This window comes from Macaca fascicularis, chromosome 13, assembly GCF_037993035.2.
Source record: "Macaca fascicularis isolate 582-1 chromosome 13, T2T-MFA8v1.1".
Taxonomy (NCBI): domain Eukaryota; kingdom Metazoa; phylum Chordata; class Mammalia; order Primates; family Cercopithecidae; genus Macaca; species Macaca fascicularis.
The window spans coordinates 6692237-6716211 of NC_088387.1; the positions used below are offsets into that span (position 1 = coordinate 6692237).

Sequence of the window (23975 nt, forward strand, 5' to 3'; positions counted from 1 at the left end):
TTAATCCATTCCTGACTAAGTCATGTTTATTCTGAAGTCCATTTTTGGCCAGGCACGGCGGCTCACACCTGTAACCCCAGCACCTTGCGAGGCCAAGGTGGGCAAATCACTTGAGGTCAGGAGTTTGACACCAACTTGTGGTAAAACCCTGTTTCTACTAAAAATGCAAAAATTAGCTGGGCGTGGTGGTACGTGTCTATAATCCCAGCTACTCAGGAGGCTGAGGCAGGAGAATCGCTTGAACCTGGGAGGTGGAGGTTGCAGTGAGCTGAGATTGCATCCCTGCACTCCAACCTGGGCAACAGAGCGAGACTTCATTAAAAAAAAAAAAAAAAAGTCAGTTTTCTCCTCTCAGAGCCTGTTTCAAATATTCTCACTAGCATGAAGACCCGGGCTGTTTTAATTGTGAGCTCTTCTGAGCCTTCTTTCTTTATTTCCAGCTGTGGCCAATGTCATCGATGAAAATGTTAAGCTGTGCAGGAGACTGATTGTCATTGTGGTCCCTGAATCGCTGGGCTTTGGCCTGTTGAAGAACCTGTCAGAAGAACAAATCGCGGTCTACAATGCCCTCATCCAGGACGGGATGAAGGTTATTCTCATTGAGCTGGAGAAAATTGAGGACTACACAGCCATGCCGCAGTCCATTCAGTACATCAGACAGAAGCACGGGGTCATCCGGTGGCATGGGGACTTCACGGAGCAGTCACAGTGTGTGAAGACCAAGTTTTGGAAGACAGTGAGATATCACATGCCGCCCAGAAGGTGTCGGCCGTCCCCTCCGGTCCAGCTGCCGCAGCACACGCCTTGCTACCGCACGACAGGTGAGCGGGTGGGAGGACACAAGGTTCGTCACGCTCTGATGGAGGGTCTGTCGTTACGCGGTGGCTCACAGCTGGAGGAGGACACATTTCATCGGGGCCGTCCGCTCTGAAGCTGGCAGTTGCGTGCTAGTGAGAGGGTCTGTTGTATTTGTTGGCATTTGTTTGCTTCGATCAGAGCTGCTTCTTCAGGGAAAGACACGGCTTCTGCAGAAGGCCCTCTTTAGCCTGTGGGCTTGTTGACACGCATGCACGCTCACTGCGGCCTGGGTGGATACAGCACTTGCGCCCCCTGGGAACAGGACAGGGAGGGTGTTAGAGATGGCAGTGGACATGCCCGGAAGTTTGCCCATGCTGTGGCACCCATGGAGTCTGAAATGGCAGCCTGTGCTGTCGGGGGATGACAGGAGGGCAGTCTAGCACCAGGAGAGGGTTGGCAAGGATAGCAGTATTTGTCCACGTCTGTTCAGTTGTCCGCAGGGCCTCGTGCTCAGGGGTCATTTGCTGTGTCCGTGTCTCTCTCACTCTGCCAGTGCAAAGAGCTGTGACCACAGCCTTAGCACTGTGCTTCCAGAAGCGAGTTAAAAGTCACCTAGACCAGTCGGGACCCACGGGTGTGGCCATGACTGCCTCTTGGTCACCCTTCCATGCTTTGAGAGGCTTTATCTGTCAAACTAAAGCAAGCAAGAATTCCTTTCCTTTCCCTTTTAGACACGTCAGCCAGAATTCTGAGCAGCCTGTTAGCACACAGATGATAGAATTCTAATCCGAGCAAGGCAAAGTCAGTTTCCAGTGAGCCAGTGTGCCCTTGTCACAGGCCAATTTGTAATTTAATGATTCACAAAGTTTTTTAATACAAAAAATTAGCTGTCAACCCTCATCGCTTTTTTCCAAGACCCTGGCCTGAGGGAATTAGACATAGCTCAACCCTCTGAAGCTGTGGTTGTTGACACTGAGACTTAGCAAGCAGTCAGTGTGGGCTGGAGGGGAATCAGCCTTGAGAACCAGCTGGTGGGGTCGGGAGTGGGAGCGGGAGCCAGATGGAATGGGGAGTGGGGTGGGTTGGGAGGCGCTGTGCCTTCATTCACAGGCGGTGGGTTGTGCCCAGTGTGGGGTGAACTTTCAGGTGCTAAGGAGCCCACTCCTGTGTTTGAAGGATTTCTGTTCCAAGGTAACCTCACATTACACATTTGTTTAGCATCCTACAGAGGCCTCGACTTGACATTGGTCCACTTTTTATTTAACATTTGCTTTTTAAATTTTTTATTTCGGTAAACTATATGAACATAAAATTTACCATTTTAACAATTTTTAAGTGTATAGTTCTGTGGCACTGTTGTTTGGCCATCGCCACCATCCATTCCAGAATTGTTTCATCCTCTCAAGCTGAAATTCTGTACCATTAAGCTGTGCCTCCCCATTGCCTTCCCATTGCCTCCCCACTGCTCTGAGGTAGGACATAAAATACATTTTAAGAATAACAGCACTAAAAAATGGCTACTATAATTCATTACTACTATTACATTTTTGATACTTTTCAATAAAAAGAAAGTAGAGACACATATTGGAAAGAGGGAAGCTTTTTCACTTATAAAACTCCAGTTAAAGAATTCACCAACAGTGCTGGTCTCCTGTAAGTCAGAGGTTTCCAGAAAATACCTTTTCTTCCGACGGGTCGGCTTTCTATTTTGCTGACAGCCTCGACTGATGTCCTGTGAGTGTGATCATTCTCTTATAAATAATTAATTGCTAGAGAATCCGTTTTGTAAAATTCACAGGCACGCCCTTCAGAGAGGACACATCCCGGCATCTCTCCCGTCTCCCCACACTGTGGCTGCCTCTGGCTCCCTCCATCCTGCGGAGGGAAGTGGCTGGGAAGGGAGGAGGAACGGTGCTGAGATGCCCTCAAATCGGAATGGGGTGAGGGTATTCCCCAAATCCTCACCAAACCACAAACCAGTGACCACTCACCCATTGCGGTCCAGATCTTACTGCACCAGGGCTAGTCAAGCGGCCAGAGGTGGGGTCCACTACCCTCAGGGGGTTTCCTGGCCTGGTCTCATACGCACTCCACAGAAGGAAGGGCGAGGCGTCCTCAGCCAGCCCGCAGCCACCCTGCCCGCTCCAGCACTGCAGGCAGCTCCAGAGACCAGCCCAGAGAAGAGAACAGCAGCGAGTGAGGGGACAGAGTGCGGAACAGATCCAGCAACGCCCATTTTCCTCTTGGATGCATCAGGAGAAAGAGCCTGTTTTAATTAAACTAGCAAATCCTCCATGAGGAATGACGACTCCCATGTTGGAGAGAGAAATCGAGATGCAAAGAAACTTTTTAAAGTTCTACTAATTCCTAATGAAATAATAGGGATGCAGTGCAGCAAGAATACGAATAATTAAAGTAGCCTGGCGTCACCGCTGACAAGTAAGCAGGTTGGCAGGTAACAGCTCTGCTGATGGTGTCAAGTCCAAATTTGCATAAGAAAGGAGGTTTAAGAGTTCAATGGCTAAGGGACAAAAAGGCAGTTTATAGGAAAGCTGAAGGCCACCCTCAATTCTCTCCCGTTTCTCCAACTGGGCTTGGAGCAAATATGAGGTCAATGGGGTCCTATCCCTACTCCTTGGGGGTGGGCTCCAGAATTCTAGTCCAAGCAAAGCGAAGTCCGTTTCCAATGAGCCAGTGTGCCTTCGTCACAGGCCAATTTATAATTTAATGATTCACAAAGTTTTTTAATAGTATAAATTAGCTGTAAACCCTCATCATTCCTTTCCAAGATCCTGGCTTGAGGGAATTAGAGGCGCCCCTGGGAATCCCCAGGGACTGACCTGGAGGTAGGGCTGAGAGAGGAGATTGGACCCGAGAGGTGAAATATAGGTGTTGAATTGCTGGGTTACCTTTACATTCACCTTCCTATAATGACTGAGTCAGCCACAAAACCCACTTCCTTTGGTATCTCCCCTCAAATACCCTGAGTCGGCTCGTGAGAAAGGCCCTGGGAGAGACCCAGTCACGTGAAATAAAGGGCCCGGGAAGGTGCAGTCTTTCCCTGGAGGACCAGGCGAGATGAAGTGCTTGGCACACCATGGGATGCCGTGAGGGGCTGGCCTGCCAAAATATGGAATGTGCTCAGGGAGCCTCAGCCCCCAGGGCCCCCCACACCCATCAGCACCCCATAGTGACGCAGACCACTTCCTGCCACGTCACAGTCGGTTGACCTTTCCTTGGCCCTTGGTCCTGTTTTTTATTTATAAACTTCTCTCCAACACATGCTTGTCTGGTTATTGATCTGGGGCTGTGTAAAGTGGAAAATTCCTTCCTAGTTTCCTTGAAGAACAGAGGCTGTTCCAGATGAGGTCTGGAGTGAGCTACAGAGGGTGACGCTGGCTCTAGGAGCGGTGGCTGCTGAGTCTGAATGTTAGAGGCCACACATCTCCAGTAATATTATTCTGGGAGATGGAAACTCTGTGTGTGGATGTCCCCGCCCATACACCCAGGGACTTCTGAGAAACGCTGCTGTTCACAATATAATTCCACCCGCATCTCCCAGGCTGTCCCTGGAGAGGGGCTCTCCACTTGAGAAGGACCTCAGAGCCCTGGCTCTTGTCATCCAAATTCACCTTTCCTCTGGGGCTCTCATAGGAAAGGCGACAGTTGCCACTGCTCACCTGTGATGCTCTGGCATAACCACCTTGCAAAGATAACCCAAGAGAAATGGAAGCCTCAGGGATATACCACCAGATGAACTGACTGCAAGGTAGAGATTTTCGCATTCCCATGGCAGGTTTCCTCCTCGGCCCCCATCTCCCTCCACATCAGAAAAGGGGGAAATAGATCTTTCCTGATTTCAAGCCCAAAACTAGGCTCAAGAAGAAAGAAGTGTACTCTCAAGACTGGCTAAGACTTGCTGGACTGACACCTATGGCTGGAAGATGACATGTTTTGCTCCACACCTCCTCATTCCTACACCTATTTTCTGCTGCAGGATGAGGCTAGGGTTGGCATTCTACACACCTGGTTGAGCTCAGGCTTAGAGAAGAGGATGGGATAAGAGCTGGGGCATCAACATGGTCATGGTGGGTGAGAGCTGGGGGCCATCCCCATGGTCGTGGAGGGTATTCCCGTGTCATGGTGGGTGAGAGCTGGGGGCCATCCCCATGTCATAGTGGGTGAGAGCTGGGGGGGGTATCCCCATGTCATGGTGGGTGAGAGCTGGGGGGGTATCCCCATGTCATAGTGGGTGAGAGCTGGGGGGGGGGTATCCCCATGTCATAGTGGGTGGAAGCTGGGGGGTGGTATTCCTATGTCACAGTGGGTGAGAACTGGGGGGTATCCCCATGTCATGGTGGGTGAGAGCTGGGGGGTATCCCCATGTCATGGTGGGTGAGGTCTGGGGGGGATCCTCATGTCATAGTGGGTGAGAGCTGGGGGTATCCCCATGTCATGGTAGATGAGAACTGGGGGGTATCCTCATGTCATGGTGGATGAGAACTGGTGGGGTATCCCCGTGTCATGGTGGATGAGAACTGGTGGGGTATCCCCATGTCATGGTGGGTGAGGGCTGGGGGGTATCCCTATGTCATGGTGGGGGGTATCCCTATGTCATGGTGGGTGAGAGCTGAGGGGTATCCCCATGTCATGGTGGATGAGAACTGGGGGGTGTATCTCCATGTCATAGTGGGTGAGAGCTGGGGGGTATCCCCATGTCATGGTGGATGAGAACTGGGGGGTATCCTCATGTCATGGTGGATGAGAACTGGTGGGGTATCCCCGTGTCATGGTGGGTGAGAGCTGAGGGGTATCCCCATGTCATGGTGGATGAGAACTGGTGGGGGATCCCCATGTCATGGTGGATGAGAACTGGTGGGGTATCCCCATGTCATGGTGGGTGAGGGCTGGGGGGTATCCCTATGTCATGGTGGGGGGTATCCCTATGTCATGGTGGGTGAGAGCTGAGGGGTATCCCCATGTCATGGTGGATGAGAACTGGGGGGTGTATCTCCATGTCATAGTGGGTGAGAGCTGGGGGGTATCCCCATGTCATGGTGGATGAGAACGGGGGGGTATCCCCATGTCATAGTGGGTGAGAGCTGGGGAGGTTATCCCCATGTCATGGTGGGTGAGAGCTGGGGCGCATCACCGTGTCATGGTGGGTGAGAGCTGGGGGGATCCCCATGTCATGGTGGGCTGAGCTTTACATGGAAGCCTGTGCTTGGATAGCGTATGCCCTTTCCCCTGTTTTTCCAGAATGAACAATTAAACTGTATATGTTAGAAATATCAGTAATTTGTGAAATAAATTTTATTCTCATTTGAGCAACATAAATCACCATTTTGTTTGTTTACCACGCTTGTCAAAATCACAAACATGTTCTTATCAGTTTAAAAAATGAAAACCAAGTTCTGCTGTAATCATCTGACAATTAGCTTGTCAGCATTCAAATATTTTTCACCTTAAATCAACCGAAACTGTGATTGTGGCTGTAGAGAAACATGAGGATCATGTGCAATAGCTTTTTTCCCCCACACTTAGTAGATGAACTGTTTCTCAGTCTGATGGCCACTAAGACGGTGGTGGATTAATTGATATCCCCCACCTTTGGCCTGGGGAAGCCTGGAGACCAAAGCTTTATGTTCTGATGAGTATTTTCATCCTCTTATCCTCTCTGATGGCCTCATTTCTCCAAATTTCTTCTTCTTATCTCCTGTTTTTTTTTTTTTCTTTCTGAGACAGAGTTTCGCTCTTGTCACCGAGGCTGGGATTATAAGCATGAGCCACCGAGCCCGGCCAAGGCTTTCATATTTTTAAAACTTTGAAGTACAATGAGAAACATAATTCAGTAAGCAACTCAGTATGCACACACGGAATGGAAAAAGCTCTGTTCTAGGTTATTTGTTCTGTTCTATTTTGTTCAAGACTAGTTCAGTTTTTCAAAATACTGGTCACAGCTCGCCAACTTGTTTTAATAACCAACTTATGCCTTTCCACTGCAATCTGGAGAGCTCAGCCTCTCCGGCTGCTGGTCCCCCCGTCAATCACGATACTTTGGCTACTTTGCTTTCCTCAGTCAACAAAGCTTTATCAAGAACTTAAGGCTCTTTTAATTATCTGACTTCCTGGTCAATCAGCTTTGTTTGTGGTTTTAAATGACCACAGGGTAGTAGAAGTGAACATAATTTCCTGCCTGTGTAAAAGGATGACATCAAGAGGAAAAGAAAACAGCCCATTGGGTGAAGAACCTTGAGAAAGAGACGAACATTTCCTCTCTCGAGACACAGGACAAGCAAGTTCACGCCTGAGCTGGGCAAACAAGGACTTCAGTGCCTGCCCACAGCGCCATTGCGCCCTCTAGTGGCTGCTGAGGAACCGCTGTCCAGCCTGAAGCTCACAGAGCCCCGCTCAGGCTGTCGCAACCTACCTAGGCGGCCAGAATGGAGTGGACAGACATCCCGGGGTGCACACATTAGCCTCTCGGGGCTCTCCAATTTAAGGCCAAGGATATCTTTCTTCTTTTTCGGCTGTGGAGAAGGTGGAGATAGTGCCGTTTTTCGAATGTGTTCCTAACTCTTGGGCTTCTGAGACTGCCGCAGTCTGTCCAAGGGTGGTGAGTGGGGACCAGCAGGCTCTACTTGCTATGTACTCGCAAGAGGGGACTACAGTTGTAGTGATTTCAGAGAGGTGGCCCTGGCGTCGGGCTGCCTGGACTCCAATCACAGCTCCACCACTTGCTAATGGAGTATGCTAGCTCAGTCCCTTGTGCAAGTCACAAACCCTGTGCCCCAGTTTCTTCCTCTGTAAAAAAGGGATAATACAATGTTGGTATCCTTACTGCCCACTCCAAAAAGGGCCAGAGACTATGAACAGGACATTTACAAAGTAAGGGTTAATTCATACAAAACCTAGTGAACGGAAAATGTGTGTAACATCGCAAATGATCTGATGCCACCATGTGCCAGACCCCAAGCTAAGCTCTTTAAGTACCGTATCTCACTAACAGTCAATTATCCTATATCCTTTCCATTTTAACATGAAGAAAGTAAGTGTGTAAGAGATTAGGTAACCCACCCAGGGGTAACACAGTTGTTACACGTGGCCCCAGAGAAATATATCACTGGCTGGGTATTTCATGATGTTACAGCATTCCAGTTAAGTTGTTAGGTATGATAATGGTCGCATTGTTATGTTTCTAAAAGCATCTTATGTTTTAGAGGTGACATCCTGAAACATTTGTGAATGAAATACTGTGATGTCTCAGATTTACTTCAAAATAATCCAGTGCAGGGAGTGGTGGAGGACATGAGTTTGTGAATAAGACTAGCCATGAGTGAAGTTCATTCAGTAAAAAATAGAGCAGTTAAAAAGATCTTAAAAAACAAACTAACTCTCAACCCTCTGACACTTACGCAAGTCTGCTGTGAAATAAGACATCCTGGCTATTCTGAAGAGCCGGATGAAACTAAGGACGGAGATACTTTGTTTTGCTTTCAAAATATAAACAGCTTTTTCCTCCCTGATTATTTGCTTATTGGGTAAATTGATAAAAACAGGAAGTTATAAAACTATTCATTATCCTTTTGGTGTATATATGAATATTCACATAGATTTGATCTTGCAGTACCAATCTTAGATTTATGAATTGCATTATTCAGGGTTTTCTAGAGAAACAGAACCAATATGACTTTTATATACATACAAAATTAAGAACTGTCTCCATGATCATGGAGACTGAAAAGACCCACAATCCGTTGTCTACGGGCTGGAGACCCAGGAAGGCCAGTGAAGTATTTCTTCAGTTGGAGTCCAACACCCTGAGAACCAGTGGCGCTGATGATGTAAATCCCAGTCTGAAGGCAGAAGATGAGATGGTTCAGTTCAGTTCAAGCAGTGAGTGAGGCAGATTTTAAAAAGGGGTGGGGAAGGATTCCTCCTTCTTCTGCTTTTTGTTCTATTCAGGCCTTCAAGGGATTTGGATGATGCTGGCCTGCTCTGGGGAAGGCTCTCTGTCTTACTGAGTCCACTGATTCCAGTGCTAATCTCCCCTGGAAACACCCTTACAGACACATCCATAAATAATGTTTAATCTGGGCATCTTTCGGCCCAGTCAAGTTGCCATATAACATGAACCGTCACATGGGTGTTTAGATGTGTTCCAATTGTTACTTTTACAAACAAAGTGCATTCATCTGACCATTTGCCTTAGACAAATTACTGGAAATAGAAGAATTATCTATTAAATAGATAGATTCATAGCTGATCATCTGATGCATTCTTCCCAATTTCCCTCCAGAAAGCTTGTACCAGTTGTGGCTTCCACCAGTGTTGGCTGAAGACGTCAGAAAGCCAAACGTATTCTAAGGTGTCCCAGGCTCAAGCCTGAGTTCCTAGTTTGGTAATGACACTGGGGACCTTCTTGTTTTATATATATTTTTTGTGCGTTTCAAAAGAAATGATCAACAAGTTGTGATGGGATGTTTTTGGTCTTGAAGGACCTAGTAATACACTTCTCTGTTTCAGGGTGTGGCTGTGCAATTCCCAGCCCCACTAGTCCCCTGCCCTGTATGTTTATCCATCGCACCTACTCTGCTGCTGGTGATTCTCAGTAGGGCACATTCTCAAGCAGGCCTCCCCAGGGGTGGCACAGGCACTCCTGCAGAGTCAGGGTCTGTCCTTGCTTCCATCCAGTTGGGTGGATCCTAAAAACTTAAGAGGCCATAACACAGGGGTGGAGTAAGTTCAGAGCTCCAAACAAAAGGGGAGAACCATCTGGCCTTTCCCAGTAACCACTCTGGTAGAGTAGGTTACTTAAAAACAGTAGCAACCCTAAAACCTGACTGGTATTATCTCTTTTCCCAGCCCCAACCAAGGCAAAACAAACAAACAAAAGCCCATACTGAGTCTCAGGGTCTTTTGTGTTTGTGATTCCCATGTGTGTGGTCCCAGAGAGAAAGAGGATGGAGGAGGCAGGGGCTTGAGGTCAGCAGGTTGCAGTAGAGAGCTGCTCTCCTGTGAGGAGGCTGAAGTCCCCTAAAATGAAGAGAAAGTTTGGGATGTTGGGCTATTCCCGACCCTGCTGTCATGTCACTCTCTCTGATTTCATTTCACATATCACAGTTGACAGGGCACAGATACTCTGGAGACATTTCTTTTCTTTTTTTTTTTGAGACAAGAGTCTCACTTTGTCACTTAGGCTGGAGTGCTGTGGCATAATCTTGGCTAGCTGCAACCTCCACCTCCTGGGTTCAAGTGATTCTCCTGCCTCAGCCTCCCAAGTAGCTGTGACTACAGGTGCGTGCCACCACACCCGGCTAATCTTTGTATTTTTAGTAGAGACGGGTTTCACCATGTTTGCCAGGCTGGTCTCAAACTCCTGACCTCAGGTGGTCTGCCCACCTCGGCCTCCCAAAGTGCTAGGATTATAGTCATGAGCCACCATGCCCGGCTCTAGAGACATTTCTAATGGGTACTCTTGGAGTCTTGAGAATCTTTTTGTAGGCACTCAATTATCTGTTCATTGAAATAAGAAAGCCAAGTACTTGATTGGGGGCAGGTGGGTGGGCGATGGTAGGACATTTACTCCCAGCCCCCATGCTTGAAAATAATTCCCTTTCCAGTTTTCCAATTTTTCTGTTTCAAGCAACATCAGTCAGGTGTCAGAATGCCCACAAAGCTTTTCTGATTGAATAATAGGTAGGCTCTGTTTTATTCTGTGTGAAAATTAAGGGTCTTTTTCTCTCAGCTCTTACAACGGCCAATAAATGCTTTGGAAGGTACAGCCATAGCCTTCTCTGGAGTTATGGACCCCCAGCACGCTGCTGGCACCCTAGACCTTCCACAGAGCTTGGCCCAATGAAATGAATGATGGGAACTTGGACGCAAGAGCAATGGTGAGATTTGCTTGGGTCTCTCCTGCCCAAGTTAATTTGCATATCTGTAGTACGGCTTCCAAGCAAGGTAAGGACCATCTGGCCTAATTTTATTTGTATCTGTAATCCGACCTGGGGGTTTGAAGGACAAATATCAAATGGTGGCGGATTTCCATTTCAGGATTGAGCACCGGGTCTCCCTTCAGGCCTTGTTCAAGGCAGCTCCCAAGAGTCCGGTGGGCAACCTGGTGTTAGGAGGGTGCCTGGCCCGCCTCTCTATGGTGTGAGACCAAAAGGTGGGCTTTGCTTGGGTTCTTGGAAACCTCGCCTGTGTGAAAGAGCATTCAGGGATCTCAAAGGACCAATCTTGTACTTCCCTCCACCCCACCTGTCTAGCTTCCAAGCCAAAGGTGCATGGTAGCCACTTTAGGGGGAAATGAGAGAACTTGGGTGGTCATTTAGCCATGCTATGACCAAAGTTCCAAACGGGCTTTTTGTAGTTTTATTGGCGACTTCTGCCATTCATTGAACACATGGGCCTCCTACATGGATACAGAAGTGAGCACAGAGGCATGTCTCTGCCCTGATGGCATGCATGACCTAATGGATGGGGGAGACAGTCACAAGGAAGGGGCAGGAAGATGGCTGGGGGTAGGGGAGTGAGGAGGTGCAGAGAGAGAAGGGGAAGAAAATCATGGAAGAAAGTTATTTGATGACAGAGTCTTTCTCTTTCTTTGTAAAAATGCAACATTAGTCACAAGGGGTTGTGGCTGACCTGACTGCGACACCCCCGCCCGCAACCCAAGGAAGAGGCAACAGCTCCGGCACCTGTTTCAGACCCAGGGACCAGGTGATGGCCCGGCTCCACACCACATCAGGCCTGAGTGTGGGAAAGCATTGTGGCCAGGAGCCATCTAGGAGCTTGGAACAGAGCCGTGCTCTCCTCCGAGCTGTCTGGCTTCAATTAAACCCTCCACCAGGCGTGTCCATTTGGGACGTTGTTTTGGCTTATTTAGAATAAATAACCTAGAGTGGTTTTCCCTCGGTGCTCGGGGAAATTGTCATCCGGTGAAACCAGCCTGAAATCAGTACTGAGATCATGCTTGGAGGTCCCGCTGGCCCGTGGGGAGGGGTGGCGGTGGCGGTGGCGGTGGCGCGAGGTGGAAGGAGGGCCTGTCCTCAGGGCTCATTCTCGCCTCGCTCTGTCTGCCCCTGAGGGTCTGTCCGCCACACCACGAACCTTGCGGACGTGGTATCTGGTAGTCTGACCTCAGTGACAAAGAAGGGACCGTAAGACCCAGGCAAGTGAGCAACGTTAAGTCCAAAACCCAAGTGAGGGCGCCCGCGATTGCTCCACGCGTCCCGCAGGGGGCGCCCTGGGGTTTTTCCTCCACTTCCTAAAGGGATTCTAAAAAGAACATGCAACCTTGATTTGACAGGAAGCAATAAAAACGCATGCAGATTGCTGACTGGAGCCCGGATTCTACATGCCTCCTCCTTGCCTCAGAAACACAGAGGAATGAATGAATTAAAGACACAACACTCAGCCCTAGGCTTCAGGATTGGATGGGTGAACATTTTGGGGTAAGCTTTTCTAGAGAAGTGCAATCAAGGTAGGAAGAGTGTCAAATGAAATCTCACTTTATCATCACAACAGCCTCATAGACTGTTGCGGCAGGTGGAAGACAGGTGTAGCCAGGTAATTGAGTTCAAAGCAGCGTGGTAGAAACATGATTTTTTCCCCCAATGTCAAGCCCTTTTTTTTTCCATGAGGTAGAAGCTCCCTTCAGTTATTTCTGCTAGGTTTCACAGTTTTGCGGTCACTTCTGGTGCTTTGAAGAGTCATTTGGGGTTTATCAGATTCAACTCTGGTTCATGTTAAAACTTTAATCATTTGATTCAAAGCCTTTCTTTTCCTCTACTCTGCTCAGGGGAGATGGGAGCTGAGACTGTAATGGGTGGGATAAAGGTGGTGACGGACTTCTATCACACACCTGTCCTCTTCCTCCGTCTCTCCCACCTCATTTGGAGCAGTGAGAGATGGGGAAAAACCATGTCTACGTGTTTGACTACATATGATGGATCTCCCTGGGGTGCCGCAACTGCCATCCCTGCTCATTGCCCAAGGGCATCAAGTGGCTGGATGGTGACACCTTCATGTCCTACAAGGGGCTCACATCTGAGGAGAGACCCTGGCAATGGTGGGTTTTGGAGGGACCCAGCTGTGCTTTCAGGCTGCCATGCAGTGGGTGGCCTCACACACACACCTGTGGGGCCTGTGCTGCTTTGTGCCTGGAGCTCCTAGCTCAGCTTCCTGCCACAGTCTACCTTCAGGTCAGCAGGTGCGCTGGGACTCCATCTCCCTACTTCTTAGGAATCAGAATCTCTCATGGCATGTGCCCAGCTTTGAGGGGAGCATGCCTTCATGCCCCACTCCATTGGGCAGGGCCTCACCAAGCCACCTCTTCTCAAGTCTACTTTTCTCTAGTTCTGGGGCTCAGCGACAGTATAGTGAATCTACCAGCTAATCAGGTGCACAGCAGGAATCAAAATCCAGTCCCGCTTTTTTGATGGCACTCAAAGTTTTGGAATAATTCTCTTGGGGATCTTCCCTCACCCTGGTAGAGTGAGGAAGAAATAAGCTCTTTTCATGAACCAAACACAAAGGCCCAAGGACGACCCATGAGCTCTCCTCATATGTGGAGTTGTTGCTCACTGGGGTGGGGGTGTGGGTGGGGCCAGTTCCTAGGGAACGTCCCTCTCTGTGGGCTTGTGGCTGGTGCTCAGCATGTTCTGCCTTCAGCCTCAGCCTCTGCTAAAGATCTTGAACAAGAGGGAAGATACTGAGTGGTATCTGACACCATGTTTTCTAAAAGAACTTCTGAAAACCAAAGAAAAAAGACAATAGAAAAATGGACAAACAATATAAACAGGAAATTCAAAGCCTCAGGACACCAAATAGTCAAGACTCATAGGAGAGCCCATCCTCATTAACAATAAGGGACATGGCATTCCACAGTAGTTACTGCTTTATATCTTGCAGATTAGCAAAATTTAAAGAGCCTGGCAATGTTGGTGAGGTCATGGGGCAGTAGGGATGCTTCTCTGTTAAACTGACAGCACATTGGTAAAATCACCGTGGAGAGCATTTAGCTATAGCTCATAGCTGTCCTAGGTACATAGCCTGAAGAAGCTCTTATTCATGCAAACAAGGGCATGTGCATTAGAATGTTTATTGGTGTGTTATTTATAACTGTGGAAATTTGGAAGCAGACTAAATATGTCCATGAACAGGAGTACAGAGAAGCTGTGTACCTACCCCAAATCCACTATTATCTGCAGCTTAAAAAGAATGAACTTCAGCTGCATGTATGAACATGGGTAAACTTCAAAGCCATGTTGATAAAAAAGTTTCAGAATAATATGCACAATATTTATATTAGTTATATATAGCAAAATATAACACACAAAACAGAATCTAAGATTGTCTCACAAGGTTACTTGTGAGTTTATCATAATCTTATTCACTTCCAGCTTTAATATAGGATGCTTTTGTTACCTTATTCTGGGCTCAAGCTTTTGGGGACAGCTTGTGTCTGAAACACCAAAGGCCATTGATTCTATGTTCCGAATAAAAGCCTGCTATTGGCTTAAATGACAATAACAGACTTTTGTTATTGATAAAAAATAATAAGATCAATGCCTATTACTTGACACTGTGTCTCAGTTAGACCTGGCTTTCTATATAGGCAGTTACCTACCCACTAACATTTTAGAGATGCTGGAAAACTGTGCTGCTCCAAAACATCTCTGGTGGAGACCAGTCTACTACTACATACATTTCTAGAATTAAATTTTTAAAATAGTTAACATATGCAATCAGGAAGAGTGTTTTATTAATGTCTCCAACAGCTTCATTCACACACTTTCTTTGATTGCATTTCAATTTGATGGCTGAGATGGAAAGGAGACAAAATGGAAGCTTTGTTATAGGAAAGGAGTACAGAATTGACATTTAGTGTGGGCTGCTGTGGGGAGAAGGCATAAGTGGGTACCACTCTGGGGATGGTGTTACAATGTTCTTTGGACAAAAGGACAAGGCAGGACAATGTTGAATGAATGCAGGTGTTTTGTCTAAACATACAAACAAGTCACAGCAAACTACACTCGGCATCATGAAATGGTGCTGCTGACCACTATAGGGATTCATGTTTTGTTGAGCATTTAGTATGTGCCAGGCACTGGCTGTACAAGCCTTTACACGAATCTTCTGAGGTGCATTTTGCACATGCATATATCAGGCTTCAGAGACTTTTGGTTGCTTTCCCTAATACCCCACAGTATTTGAACCCGGGCTGGCTAACTCCAAAATTCAATCAGCCATAATGCCGCTGACAGTTTCCCTCCTACCCTATAGTTTATTCCTGGAGAATGTCTAAGTTTGTAATAGACTACACTTCGGGTATGAGCAGTACATTTTCTCACCCTTCCTTTGATTCCACTAGAAAGCTTCTTGTGTGCATTTGACTCCTGTGAGTCCATGCCCAGGCTTGGTCAACCCTGACATGGTATGGCTTGCACAGTTTGCAGGCAGCTTTGTAACACAGGATAGATGAACCTAAATCCTCTGACATTCTTTATGGCTGGATTAGGTGGGAAAATTTGTCTCTCTCGCTCCCTCTCCTACTCTTGTCTCTGAAATGTGGGTATAGCTTTGCTGGTAGCAGTCTTTCCTTCCACAAGGATAGAATTTGTCAGCGTTAAGAATGAATCATGTCAAAAGTGAAGAGTCAGAGATAAGCAGAATCAGAGAAGAGAGACCAAGAGAGATCTGTGACAATGTTTGAGTCCCTGGATCCTGTCATGCCTGAATTCCTTGGAACTCTGAAGTTCAGGAGTTAAATATTTCTCATTTCTGCTTAAATTTGGTTTCTGTTTTTCACAATGGAAAGAATCCTAACAAATACAAGCCTCAATATGTTAGTCTTTTCCTGCAGACTTCTTTCTGATTGATATCCCCATAGCAACGTGAATTTTTCTATGAAATCATGTAAGTTTTTCTCCTTGGAAAAGAGAGAAAAAAAGTCATACTAGGTTTGGGGTTCCTACCATGAGTGCGTTTTGGTATAAATAATACAATGGCTCAAAAGTAACTTCAAAAAAATTTATTTCTCGGGGCAGTGCACACTTTGGGCATGAAATTCGGGGCCTCCGTCCACCGCTGGGATGTCACTGGTGGCAATCATCTTCTCCCAGCCCCCACATCTGAGCCTTGCACAGAGCGATGTCATTGCAGACCCTGCAGTGGTTCAGCCTGCGATCCGGGCATTCTGGGTTGAGCGAGGGCTCTGAGTCCCATGCAGTTTCCTAATTTTCAGTCTGTGTCTGGGTCCTTCTTCCTTGGTCCCTGGGCAGCGTGGTGAATGAGATTCTGAAACCTGGCGTCTCCAGGCTCCTCCAGGTTACCATGCCAAGACACGGGCTTCCTGGTGATCTGTGGACCTCGTGGAGGGGTTCACGTGATGCCGGGCATAGACGTTCCGGGCTGGTAGCTCTTTAAGGTACAGCTCCTGCAAGATCTGGTTCTGACAGACCTCATCCTGGGTCACCTTCTCCCTGGGGTGTCCCGCCATGGCCTTGGCGTTGCTCCATCGGGCTCCATGCGCTCTCTGCTCCCTCGTGCCTCTCTCCCTGGCCCCGGGCTTCTGCCGTCTCCAGGCAACGGCGTCCCACGCGGTCTCCAGGCAACAGCGCTCCCACAGCCCCAGGTTCCTGCGATCCAGCCTTTACCCCTCCAGGAAAGGGCTTCCCGTCACGGGACAGACCCGGGGGTCATGGGCATGTGGTTAGGCCTCACCTTGGCCAGTCGTTTCCCTCGCAGCGAGCAGAGGCGCCGCTTCCTCGTGCTCTCCCTTCTCCGTCTCGGGCCAGCAGTTTGCTGGGGGTTCCACACCAAGGCCCACGGGGAAGCCAGTTCCAAATGCAGAGGCGGGCCCGGCCGCCTGAGCAGGCAGCGGAGGCCGAGGGTGGGTGTCCGTGGTCCTGCGTCCCCGTGTCCACAGCCAGGCCGTGGGGACCCCGGGGTCCGCTCCTTCGCTGCCCGAGCACGGTCCCTGCAGGGGCCTCTCCGTGGGGTCGTGGATCGTCAGGCCGCGTGGGTGGCTGGGGGCGGGGGGCGGGCTGCAGGCAGGCTCTAGAAGCAGGGGCTGGGCGGGGGCGTGGGGGGATAGGGAGGGATGTAGTGGAAGTTGGGGCCCCAGCGGACGTGCGGGCGGCAGATGCAGCCCTTCTGAAGATGCACGCACGAAGAGGTCGGCAGGGCGATGCCCACGACGGGGTAGTGGACGGGCACGAACTGGTTCAGAGACGGGTAGCAGATGGGGCAGAAGGACGAGTAGGTGGGATGGAACAGGAGCGTGGTGTGCGGGTCCAGAAACGTAGGACGGATGGGAGGAAAGAAGAGCCGACGGCCAGGGCGCTGCGGGGTGGCGCCGAGCGGGCGCCGGGGCTGGGGAGCGGAGATGCGGGGCAGCTTTCGAGTCATTTTCACGCGTGCAGCGCTCTCTCGTCGGAACGGCCGGAGTGCGCGGCGAGTGCGGGGCCTGCGCGGCTTTTATCTCCTCCGGGCGTTCCAGGGCGGAACGCGCTTTGTGACCCGCGCCGCGTCCGAACCCGGGAGCGCCCCGCCAGTCGGCACAGGGCCCCGTCTCCGGGTTTAGGACCAAGCAGGGGAAATGGAAGACAGAGGCAATGGGGCGACGTAGCAGTCCCTGTGCTTGTACCCCGTAGTTTTGCCCTCAGTAGGCAAAGGCTGATCGGAGGACTAGGATACGGTTAGGGGCCGGGGGCCTGGGAGAGCGGCTCTGAGCAGGAACTGGGAAAAGGGGACGAAGTCAGTGCTCCAGGCGCGTTCCCTTACACAAGCCCTTCAGTCCTTCACATCACTGCGGGAACATGCGCAATTAGACACGCTACGTCCATTTTACCCATGGGACATGGAGGACCAGAGCGGGAACCTCCATAGGCTGGTGGTGGGTGACAAAGCAGGTGGGGCTTGAACTTGGGGCAGGAGGGGGCAGGTAGGAGGGAGCGCAAAACTGCCCCAAGCGCGCACCAGCGGCCTTGCCTCTCCTGCACGTCTGGACGAGATCCTGCAGGGGGCGCGTCAGAGCAGACCTGGGCGTTTCCTAGCTTACCATTGACCCGTGTTCCTTGGTTTGGTGCTTTACTCTTTAAAATATATTTTTAAAATCTTTAAATATTGATTTCATTTTAGATTCGTGGGTACATGTGCATGTTTGTTACATAGATATATTGCATAATGGTGAGGATTTGGCTTCTAGTGTACCCATCACCAAAACATGAACATTGTACCCAACAGGTATTTTTTATTCCTCACTACCATCCCACCCTCCTCCATTTTGGAGTCTCCAATGTCTGTTACTTCCAACTTTATGTCCATATGTACTCATTGTGTAGCTCCCACTTGTAAGTGAGAACATGCAGTATTCTACTTTCTGTTTCTTAGTTATTTTACTTAGTATAATGGCCTCCAGATCCATCCATGTTGCTTCAAAGGACATGATTTCATTCTTTTTTTATGGCTATATAGTATTCCTTGCCATATTTTCTTTATCCAATCAACTGGATGGACATTTAGGTTGGTTCCATGATTTTGTTATTGTGAATGGTGCTGCGATAAACATCCGAGTACAAATGTCTTTTTTAATGTAATGATTTCATTTCCTTTGGGTAAATTCCCAATAGTGGGATTGCTGAGTCAAATGGTAGTTCTATTTTTAGTTATTTGAGAAATCTCCACACTGTTTTCCGTAGAGGCTGAACTAATTTACATTCCCACCAACAGTGTGTAAGCATTCCTTTTTCTCTATGTCCTTGATAACACTGGTTTTTTTTTTGTTTTTTTGTTTTTTTTTTACTTTTTATTAACAGCCATTCTGATTGGTGTAAGATGATATCATTGTGGTTTTAATTGGCATTTCTCTGATGGTGAGTGATGCTGAGCAATTTTTTCATGTGTTTGTTGGCCGAGAAACAACTTTTAATGGATCTACTTGGCATAACCTAGCCAGACAAATGCTTTCTGTAGTTGTGAAAGCAGAATTAAATTTGAACCAATAAATGTCATAATCCTCTACTACTCCGTCACTTTTCCCCACTCCTAGACACACAAGCTTTAGGAATAAATGAATGAGTGAGGGCTGATCCCTAATGAGGCAGTGTGGAGCAGATGGGCTATGGGTAAGTCTCTTCGGGGGACTGGCTGCTGCTAGGGAGGAAGGGCACACCCGGCAAGGGACCGGGGCTGTCACTGGTACACTTGGGTTGTTCCGATGGTGCTTCAAAACACAAGAACAAGCCAAGCAACCACACAAAAGAGGGCTGAGCACAGCCATGCTCTGGGTTAAGTGGGCATATTGTCATCAAAGACCTCTCCACCTTTCTCTGTCCTGAAGAAGATTGCCCAGATTGTGAGAACAGCCCATCCTGGTTCCACTTGTGTTTGGGATGCTTAGAGAATTTCCTTTTCAAACCTGACATGCCCCAATGAAGGGATATCTCTTTCTTTTTCTCTTTTTAAAAGGACTGATTTAAAGACTGCATAATCAACATAGATGAATTAGATAAGTCATTATGCAACAATGCCTTTTCCATTATGACTCAATTTCTGACTATGGTGTGACTTGGTGGGTTGTGTTTTGCTCTGGTTGTTCTAAGGAGGGGAGCTTAGGGCAATGACCTGGGACAGCTCTAAGATTTTGCCTTTTCTTTTAGCTGGAACCATGTGCTAGAACTATCAGAGTATGATGACTTTTTCCTTTTTTGCTTGGTTTGACATTGCTGCCTAAGATAAGGCATACAGTACAGGCTGCAGAAACACACAGAAATTCTGCTGATAATACACACTTGTTTCTATGGCCAGGAAGTCCTGATTTGCTCACCTCCTCACCACCATGACCAGGTGTGAATTCACAGGTAAAAGGGCAAGTTTGTTTACTCCTAGTTGCTCTTGAATAGAGAGTTGACTTTTTCACCCCTTTGGCTTGTGACTGCTGAGTTCACTAATAAACCCCTCCCTTTAAAAGTGGGGAAAATAGGCCGGGCGCGGTGGCTCATGCTTGTAATTCCAGCACTTTGGGTGGCCGATCCGGGCAGATCACGAGGTCAGGAGATCGAGACCATCCTGGTTAACATGGTGAAACCCCGTCTCTACTAAAAATACAAAAAATTGACTGGGTGTGGTGGCGGGCGCCTGTAGTCCCAGCTACTCAGGAGGCTGAGGCAGGAGAATGGTGTGAACCCAGGAGGCGGAGCTTGCAGTGAGCTGAGATTGCACCACTGCACTCTGCCTGGGCAACAGAGCGAGACTCCATCTCAAAAAAATAAAATAAAATAAAATAAAATAAAATAAAGTGGGGGGAGGGGGATAAAACTAACAAGAAAATATCGTAGGAGATAAAGAAGAATCATAAGAACCCATTGTGGGAGTTCAAAAAGAAACCGTTGAAGGTCTAAAGGCTCAGAAAAATATTTAAATCACTGATGCTATAATAGATATAAGCAAAACAGACAGGGGCCACAAAGGGTGGCATTCTAGAATATTTTGAAAAATAAAACAAAATTTAGTGTAAGTCACTTGAGGGCACCCATTCTGCTCTGGATATCTCAATAGAGGCTCTACTTATAAACGCTTTTTTAAATCTCTGGGCTTTAAATTTCTTTATGCCAATTTTCAAACAAATTATTGAAATCTGACTGAAGAATAGGATTATAAACATCCCTAGTAAAATATCCAACTTGTGTTTTAAAAGTATTTTTGAGTTGAGATCAATAAACTGGTTTGAAGTCTAAGGTTTCAAACATGACTAAGACATGAATCTTGAAAATAACCCAATTAAGAAATAAGTAGATTTCAACATAAGACAATAAAAGACACCCCCCTTCCATAGTGAAATATCACCTTCGACCAAAGTTTCTTTTTCTTGAATCAATTTTCTTACATTTAATTTTCATATTGTGTAGGAAGGACAAGAGAAATGGGGCATGGGAGATCAGAGAGAACTTTCTGGAGAATGTGACCCCCACATAAGGGAGCGTTAGCTGGAAATGGTGGATGTAGTGGAGGTGGATGTGGCCGAAGACCTGGTGGGGCTCTGAACATTTCCTATGATTTTGTGCTTCTTTCTTTGTGTGATGGCCTCTCACACAAGGAAAGAAGCATAAAATCATGAGAAATGTTCAGAGCCCCACAAGGACTTCAATTTCTCAAAGCATGAAGTCTGGAATGAAGGGGGGACTAGGAGGTAGAGACTGGGGTGAAGAACTCAAGAATGAAGAGAGGGAGGAGAGTGTGGGAACCTTGAACAGGCACAGCTGGAGAAAGACTTAGTGATATTACATTTTTAAAGATTTCTCTGCTCATAAATACTTGAATAAAAGCTTGAAAATGCAAAAAACACAAAGAAGTCATCCCCAGTCCTGGAATATAGGCATAAACACAGACTCTTTTTACTTTATAATGTATTTTAAAATCTGGCAGTACCAGCCACCTTTGTCGTTATACTTTTGTCTATACTTTCTTGACTCTTCTTGTTCATTCATTAGTGTCTTAAGTTTCAACAAGTTTCTATTGGTATTTTGATTTTAATTGTTTTGAACTTATGCTAATTTACAATTTTATGCCTCTCTAGAAGCAGGTACTATCTCTTAATACAGTATTTCTCTAACATCTCTTAGTAGAACAGTACTTTTTCACGTAGATCCTGGCTTAAGTTTCTTAAGGAGTTTCTTCTCAGAAATTGTTTTGCTGTTGCTATCGGGAATTTGTTTTCCTTTTTTTTTTCTCATAGTTAATTCCTGGCTGATGAAATCCTGGTTTTTCTATTTTTATTTTAACTTGTGAACTGCTATTTATTTTATGTTTTTGGCAGATTTATTTTGTTTATATAGACAATCACAACTGATAATAATAATCAGCTTGTCTTTTTCTTTCCATTATTTGTGGCGTTTGTTTCTTTTTGCTGTCTAATTGTTAGACTGTCTAACATTTTGCTTAATAGGAATGAGAGGGGACATGTCTCTATGGTTTTACTCTTAGCTATAATGTTGGCTGTTTTTATTTTCTTTGAAATTTTTAATTATTTTAAATTTAAATTGTTTTAAATTAAATGATCTCTTCTAGGCTTAGTTGACTAAAAGCTTTAATCAGGGTTTTGAAAATTTGTATTGAATTTTGTCATAGGAGTCTTTGGCATATATTAAGACGATTATATGATTTTTCTTCTTTGACTTTTTGGTATGATGAAGCGTATTGATACATTTCCTGATATTAAGCCATCTTTGAATTCCTGAGTATACGGTGTACTTATATTTGTTAATGTGCTTCGTTTATCTAATTTTATTTGGAATTTTCATTTATATTTGCAAGTGAAATTACGAATGAATCTTTACATTTACTAACTCTGTCCTGTAGAAATTATGCTGGTTTGCTGGGCATGGCGAGTCACACCTGTAATCCCAGCACTTTGGGAAGCTGAGGTGGGTGGATCACCTGGGGTTAGGAGTTCGAGACTAGCCTTGCCAACATGGTGAAACCCCATCTCTACAAAACAAAACAAAAACAACAACAAAGAAACAACAACAACAACAAACTAGCCACGCTTGGTGGCAGGCATCTGTAAATCCTAGCTACTTGGGAGGCTGAGACAGGAGAATCGCTTGAATCCAGGAGGTGGAGGTTGCAGTGAGCTGAGAAAGCACCATTGCACTCCAGCCTGGGTGACAAGAGTGAAACTGTGTCTCAAAAAAAAAAAAAAAAAAAAAAAAAAGGAAAGAAATTATGTTGGCTTTATAAAGCAAATTATAAATCTTTTCATCTTTTAATAAGCTCTGGCAGTGTTAATATAGGCTGGTAACTATTTCTTCTTTACAAATTTGAAGGCAACTATCTGAGTCAGGTACTACTTTGGTGATTATTCTTAAATTTGTTATTTTGAACACGTTTATTGATTTGATTCTTTTTTCTTTATTTTGGTAATTTACACTTATCTAGAAATAATGCACATATAATTTTCTAATTAATTACTATATGGAGATATAAAGTAATCTTTCTAAAAGCAGTTAATGTTCTGAATGTATAAAGTATTGTTCTTTGTTTCATCTCTAACTTTGTTTACTTTCACTTTCACTTCTCCCTCCTGTGGCTTAACTATGTAGAGATGCCTATTTTACCTTCTACTCTCTATTACACTTGAATTTATCAATGCAAATTTTTTCTCTTAACCAATTAATTTTATCTTTAAGTCCTTCTCCCTCTTTTTTTTTTTAAGTTTATTTGTGACTCTCATGATTGTTTTCTAAATTTGCAGGATAAGTACTTAGTAACTTCATTCAAAACTTTATTTTTTTAAGAATTAAAGAATTGCCCTCCCAGTACAGCTTTGGCTATATTCTAGAAGTTTGCTATGCAGCATTCTTCTGGGTATTTTATTAAGATTGAGACACTTGGCCGGGCGCGGTGGCTCAAGCCTGTAATCCCAGCACTTTGGGAGGCCGAGACGGGTGGATCACGAGGTCAGGAGATTGAGACCATCCTGGATAACACGGTGAAACCCCGTCTCTACTAAGAAATACAAAAAACTAGCTGGGCGAGGTGGCGGGCGCCTGTAGTCCCAGCTACTCGGGAGGCTGAGGCCGGAGAATGGCGTGAACCCGGGAGGCGGAGCTTGCAGTGAGCTGAGATCCGGCCACTGCACTCCAGCCTGGGCAACACAGCGAGACTCCGTCTCAAAAAAAAAAAAAAAAAAAAAAAGATTGAGACACTTAAGTTTTGATTTTTGATTTTTGAGTTTCATTTTAAATAATGTTGTCGCCTTTTCTTTTTCCTAGTGGTTCAGTTCGTTTGCATGTAACTGTTCATTATTTCTAGCTTTATTTCATCATGATCAGAAAACAGTCTTTACCAATCATAATACAATGTTAAGTAAATTCTTGGCATAACTACTGTACTTCTGGCATTAGAAGCAAGATGATAATTTCCCTATTATAACTTTAGTGTCCAATTTTCACATTCTCACATTGCTTTGCTCACCAACTGTTAACTGTACAGGACAATGTTGAGCCAAGCATGACGGGGACATAATTCAGAACTGCAGTTAATGTGCCGTTGCCAGAGAGCAAATGTGAAAGGGACCTTCACCATGAACCTGTCTCACCCTTTGCCTCTCCCTGCTTAGGGACTGGCAAGGGCACTGTCACCTCAGGGGCAAGAGATGATGAGGA

General features: G+C 46.4%; 1 protein-coding gene, 1 long non-coding RNA gene and 1 pseudogene across 6 annotated transcripts in view; 1 reads left to right on the forward strand and 2 right to left on the reverse strand.

Moving 5' to 3' along the window:
* IL1RL2 (interleukin 1 receptor like 2) overlaps positions 1 to 2378 on the forward strand; it is a 48089-nt gene extending 45711 nt beyond the window's left edge. For all 5 annotated transcript variants that reach the window (XM_015433320.4, XM_015433321.4, XM_065526686.2 and 2 more), the window contains exon 11: positions 441 to 2378. In XM_015433320.4, coding sequence (XP_015288806.3) covers positions 441 to 931 — 491 coding nt within the window. In that variant the 3' untranslated portion in view covers positions 932 to 2378. The remainder of the gene's footprint in view (positions 1 to 440) is intronic.
* Positions 2379 to 2498: 120 nt separating this feature from the next.
* LOC141408306 (uncharacterized) lies at positions 2499 to 2996 on the reverse strand. Its single transcript, XR_012421974.1, has 2 exons — positions 2790 to 2996; positions 2499 to 2689 (listed from the first exon to the last, which is right to left on the reverse strand). It is a non-coding gene; the product is annotated as an uncharacterized lncRNA (long non-coding RNA).
* Positions 2997 to 15825: 12829 nt separating this feature from the next.
* LOC102117254 (cilia- and flagella-associated protein 144-like) lies at positions 15826 to 16389 on the reverse strand (annotated as a pseudogene).
* Positions 16390 to 23975: the final 7586 nt, after the last annotated feature.